Source organism: Mirounga angustirostris, unplaced genomic scaffold (assembly GCF_029215605.1).
Source record: "Mirounga angustirostris isolate CCGP_5_RB_7025 unplaced genomic scaffold, mMirAng1.0.hap1 SCAF_8, whole genome shotgun sequence".
Classification (NCBI taxonomy): domain Eukaryota; kingdom Metazoa; phylum Chordata; class Mammalia; order Carnivora; family Phocidae; genus Mirounga; species Mirounga angustirostris.
The window spans coordinates 68,989,460-68,995,645 of record NW_026991716.1 but is presented as its reverse complement, the minus strand read 5'-3'; the positions used below and the strand labels follow the sequence as shown (position 1 = coordinate 68,995,645).

Here is a 6,186-nt window from a genome sequence, read left to right as displayed (position 1 = left end):
CATGTTACGGATCATCATATAGTTTAAATTCACTGGAGTCCAAACCAATGGTGCTCAAAGGACCATTTTTAAATAACAGAAATTAACCCAATTCATGAACAATGGCTGATAAAAATATACAGAAATGAGGGTAAAGTTGGAAGAGTGGAGTAAGGTATATTTGATTACTCAATGTTAATATACGCACGCATGGTTTATAGATTTCAGATAAACATATACCTGATGTGTTTCTATTATATGTAAATATACCACTATAAATTTCAATGTCTTTTCTTCAATCCACTTTGTTCTGGAAATTGCCAATGCACTGATGACCGTGGCTCTCGGTTAACGGAACAGTCATGTGATATATGCCAGCTTTGCCAAAATGCAGGGCTGACTTACCAATATGATCAATAGTTGATCATTTTTCGAAGGGCATCATAGCATTTCCATTTGTCTGGGATGTAGAATGGTTCGAAAATATGAGGAAACGGTGTGTCATACCCACATACTCTTGATATAGGAGCCTCTAGGTTCAGGAAACATTCTTCCTGCAGAGAAGAATACAGATAGCTCACTTCAAGAATATTTCTTTTTATTCACAGAGATGAAACATTTCCACTTGAAATGTAATTCTATCCAAGGGCATTAAAATAAGTAAGTATTTTGTAATGTAAAAAAAAAAAAGTTAAAAAATAAAGTAACACAGCATGTTTGGCATGATCCCAATTTTATTTAAAATGTCTTCATACAGGGATGCCTGGGTGGCTCAGTTGGTTAGGCGACTGCCTTCGGCTCAGGTCATGATCCTGGAGTCCCGGGATCGAGTCCCGCATCGGGCTCCCTGCTCCGCGGGGAGTCTGTTTCTCCCTCTGACCCTCCCCCCCCATGCTCGCCTTCTCTCTCTCAAATAAATAAATAAAACTTTAAAAAGAAAATTAAAAAAAATAAAATGTCTTCATACACGCATGCATTTATGCCTCCATACACAGCTCTGGTTTAAGCTGCCCTGGGAGCATACCAAACGTGTTGTCCTGTAAATACAAATGTAAGGCATGACAAAACCGTAAGAAAACGTTCACAGGAAACTCTGCAGCTGGAAATGAGTGATGGCATATGTTTTCTCTTGTTTCCTGTATTTTTCAAATTTTATATACAATGGATAGTATTACTATCGTAATAAATGTTTCTAATTACCCTACAGTCAGACTGAACTTCTAGCAGTTACTTAACTGTATTCTGGATTCTCTCATGGCCAGGCTTTGGTAGATGCTGATGGTTCCCTGGCCAATTCCCAGCCCAAGCCTGTTGCTCTTTGCCTGACTGGTGTGTGCACATCTCTCAGATGTCATGTTAGGAGTCACCTCTGCCGGGAAGCCTTCCCTGGTGGCACTTCCCCAACCCCACACCACTGACAGAGGGGTTTCTGCCCTGAGCTCTCACAGTACTGAACTGTAGTTGCCCAATTATCTGTCTCTCCTGAGAGACAATGAACTCCATGAGGCCAGGGCTCTGGTTCAAAAATGTAAAATCCCAACCACACTTGAGGAATCCTACAGGAAACTATCTGCAGAAAAAAAAAAAAATATTCAGGTGACAAATTCAAACTTGAAAATGAAATGTTTAGAGAATTTAAAAAAATCTAAAGGGAGCTATGTGATTAAACTATGGGGGCGCCTGGGTGGCTCAGTTGGTTAAGCGACTGCCTTCGGCTCAGGTCATGATCCTGGAGTCCTGGGATCGAGTCCCACATCGGGCTCCTTGCTCGGTGGGGAGTCCGCTTCTCCCTCTGACCCTCCCCTCTTTCATGCTCTCTATCTCATTCTCTCTCAAATAAATAAAATCTTTAAACTGTTCCTATGAAGATGGTATTAATGTTACCCTTCCCAGCTCTTACCTCATATAAAATCTTAGGTTTTTGCTGATGGTTGCCAGAGGGGAGGAGGGTGGGGGGTTGGGCAAAATGGGTGACAGGGAGAGGGAGATAACAGGCCTCCAGCTATAGAATGAGTTAAGTCATGGGAAGAAAAAGCAGAGCACAAGGAACCCAGTCAGCGATACTGTAACAGCGACGTAATGGGCGGACAGTAGCTACACCTGTGCTGAAATAGCCCAGTATATAAACTTGTCAGATCTCTAAGTCATACACCTGGAATACTGTGTGTCAACTATACTAAAAACAAAACAAAACAAAACAAAAAGCCAACAGCAACAGCAAAAAACTTCAGGTTTTTTATACATCTACTTTCTGTATTACCTTGCTTTACAAAGGATTTGAGGTCCACCTTTCCTTACATATTTTACCTAACTGTATTTTATTTAAATTTGTTCCTTTACACAATGCTTTATTTTGTTTAAGTTTTTATTTAAATTCCAGTTAACATACAGTGTGATATTCATTTCAGGTGTACAACATAGTGATTGAACACTTCCACACAACACTGGGTACTCCTTACAGCAAGTGCCCTCCTTAATCCCCAGCACCTATTTCACCCATCCCCCCATCCACCTCCCCTCTGGTGACCATCAGGGTGTTCTCTAGAGTTAAGAGTCCGGTTCTTGATTTTGCTCTCTCTCTTTTTTTTGGTCTCTTTGCTCATTTGTTTTGTTTCTTAATTTCTACATATGAGTGAAATCATATGGTTATCTTTGTTTCTCTGACTGACTTCTTTCACTTAGTATTATAGTCTCTAGCTCCATCCACATTGTGGCAAATGGCAAGATGTCATTCCCTTTATGGCTGAGTAGTATTCCACTGTGTGTGTATACATACACACACACACACATATACGCACACACATATACACACACATACACACACACATATATATATACATATATATACGCACCACATCTTTATCCATTCATCAGTCAATGGACACTTGGGCTGTTTCCATAGTTTGGCTATTGTAGTATTCTAAAATTTTCATTTGAGCAGTAATTTTTACATGAAGGAATCCTGATGCTCACTGCCTATCCTCTGTGCATATTTCTTTAAGTGGCAAGCATATCAGGGCAGAAAGGGCCTGGGAACAGGAAAAATTAGCATCAAAGAGATCCAAGTGGCCATTTACGGACCTCCCTCTGCCCCCATAACCACTGTGATTCATAGTGTCAAACGCCAAATAAATGCTGGTTTTTCCTCTCAACAGGAAATCTTCATGAATAACTTGAGAACACTAGATATATAAGGTTTAGAGTCACCTAAGAAATTCCACCTACTACTAAGCTAAAAAAAAAAAAAATGACAGATTGGTGCATTGTTTCTTGACTGCAACAAGTAATTTTAAAGGAATTTAAATTGTTGACATGGGATTAACTCCGTTTTATTACTTTAGTTGACACTGGCTGTTTTCCCATCTTCCCTGAATACTGTACTCTTCATAAACTATCCATGGTCAAACTGCGAAGTACAGAAAATCAAAGGTAAAACATTTTACTAAATGCCCTTGACTTCACAGCTGGTATAAAATAGTACTCCTTCAAACTTGGAAAGCTGGGCTACAACAAAACGATCTGCCTGTGTTTGTGAGAATGAATCCTTTTAACATAACAACTAACATCATCAAACTTTTTCTCCACATAGCAGTGCTCCTAATTCCTCAAGAATGTTACAGTCACTCTTTACAAGATACACCTGTGTGTTTGCATGGGCATAGAAAAAGGTCTGAAAGGTCGCACTTGAACTATAACCAGTGGTCACCCTCTGAGGTCAGGAGAAGCAAAGAGGTAAGAAAGGACTCTACCGCACACTTTATATGTGTTGTTTGAGTTTTTATGAAACAGGATTACTTTTGTAATTAAATGACACTGACATAAAAGAGTACAGGATCATCTTCTTGTGTGAATAAAGGTTACTGTTTTATGTTAGTTTTGTAACTTTATATGTAGCATTTCCCTAATTTGGAAAAAATTACTGTACATTAAGTGAAATGAAAGGGTTTTAAAGTACTGTATATAAATATATAAAATATATTAGAAAAATCATGGAAGAAACTAAGGATGTACTATACGTTGATTAATTGAATTCAAATTTAAAAAATCATGGAAGACAACAGAAAAATACATAACAGAGGACTATGATTCCATTTTATAAGGATATGCCCTGACCAATTGAAACAGTTTCACATTTTAGTGCTTTGCTAACTGAAGTATTATTATTTTTTTAAAGGTTTTATTTATTTATTTGACAGAGAGAGAGACAGTGAGAGAGGGAGCACAAACAGGGGGAGTGGGAGAGGGAGAAGCAGGCTTCCCGTTGAGCAGGGAGCCTGATGTGGGGCTCAATCCCAGGACCCTGGGATCATGACCTGAGCCGAAGGCAGACGCTTAACGACTGAGCCACCCAGGTGCCCCTAACTGAAGTATTATTAAAGAGACTTAAGTTATTCCTTCCACGGACTTGTGTTAAGGCTTTTTCAAAGAGACTGAGGAAAAAAAATGTTTGGGTCAAGCAGCTGCACAGAGCGATCTCCTAATGGACTGTTTCATATACAAATGACTTATGTGTCGCTATATGTTTCTCTGAGCAACCATCAAAACAGGGCATCCTTGTTCAACCTGTTTCTTCTTACAGAAGCTGTACACACACACACACACAAAAAAAAAAAAAACTTGAGGGGCGAGTGTATTCGAAATTTACTTCTGAATGTCTTTTTGTCATGAGAATTTTCTTTCTAAAACATGTTAATAATAGTAACTGGTACTTAGGATGTAGCAGAATAGTATGTAATGAATTATATTTTATCTCGTTTAATCATTCTCACAAATCTATGAGGTAGGTATTATATTCCATTTCACAGATGAGGTTCTAACCTGACTACAAAGCCCATGTTCCTAGTCACTCATCTGCGAAGTGACTGTTGAGGATAGTAGTGACAGGAAAAACTAAAATAAAAAGGAATGGTAAAATAGAAGGCAGGTTGGGATTAAGGTTTTAGAACAGAGTCTCAAGAGGCATAAAGGGTTAAATTGAGTCTAAGAAACCTCCTCCGTGTATATATCAGGAAGGTAAAGGCTAAGACAATGTGAAGAAGGTGAAAGCACACACTTAAGCCTAGAAGTAACACATAGGGCAATAAACAGATGGTCCCGATTCTCAGCAACCTCTTGAGCTAGCCTAAATGATTTAAATAAGTATCACTCAAATTGTTTATATATTAGCTATCTGGGTTGCTATGCATATTTTAACCAGAAAAGGAAGCGGACAATCTGAAATGATAATGCCAAGTCATAAAAATCATAAATGCAAGCAAAATAAATTCTTTATTTGCCTATTTTCTGCAACAAAACAAAGTTTTAAGTGTCTTGTTGAGATTGCAGAGGACAGAGAGCCTGGATATTTTTTAGCAGGTAAGAGACAGTAAGTAAAAATTAATTACAAGAGGATCTGTTATTGTTTTAAGAAAACTAAAATTACCAACAGGTTTCTAAAAATTAAGTGTACTGCATTTAGTCCTGTGTTTTGGTGAACATAATATCGAGTATATACTGTGTATATGTAAATGTGTATAGATCAGGGCTTTCATGGGATCATTCAAGATCTCTCAGCACTTAACCGCATCTCCCCATTAGAGTTGTTTTTTTGTTTTTTTTGTTTTTAAGATTTTATTTATTTGAGAGAGAGGGAGAGAGTGCACAAGCAGGGGGAAAGGCAGAGGGAGAGGGAGAAGCAGGCGCTCCGCTGAGCAGGGAGCCCAATATGGGCTGAGCCGAAGGCAGACGCTTAACCATTTGAGCCACCCAGGTGCCCCCCAACCCCCTTAGAGTTTTCAGTACATGAAGCATAAATTCTTCCATCACAGGAGTCTAGCACTGAAATCAGTTTTAGACATTCCTCATGGGCCTTTGTCACTTTCCACAAATCTTTTCATTGTTTTTATGGCAAAGCTGTGGAAATATAATTGATACAGCATGGAATTTGGAATTCTATTTGAAGGGAATCTTTGTTTTCCGATGATTTAACTTCTCCGAGCCTCTGTTTACTTAACAGCAAATTAGAGGCATTAAAAATTCTGCTATTGGGCGCCTGGGTGGCTCAGTTGGTTAAGCGACTGCCTTCGGCTCAGGTCATGATCCTGGAGTCCCAGGATCGAGTCCCACATTGGGCTCCCTGCTCAGCGGGGAGTCTGCTTCTCCCTCTGACCCTCCCCCCTCTCATGTGCTCTCTCTCTCATTCTCTCTCTCTCAAATAAATAAATAAAA

At 39.1% G+C, this 6,186-nt stretch overlaps 1 protein-coding gene across 4 annotated transcripts in view; it reads right to left on the bottom strand.

Annotated features, from left to right (window-relative positions):
• Window positions 1–384: 384 nt before the first annotated feature.
• Window positions 385–6,186, bottom strand: part of BCKDHB (branched chain keto acid dehydrogenase E1 subunit beta) — a 210,614-nt gene continuing 204,812 nt past the window's right edge. For all 4 annotated transcript variants that reach the window (XM_064597797.1, XM_064597799.1, XM_064597800.1 and 1 more), the window contains one exon: window positions 385–533. In XM_064597797.1, the coding sequence (XP_064453867.1) occupies window positions 481–533 (53 nt within the window). In that variant the 3' untranslated portion in view covers window positions 385–480. The remainder of the gene's footprint in view (window positions 534–6,186) is intronic.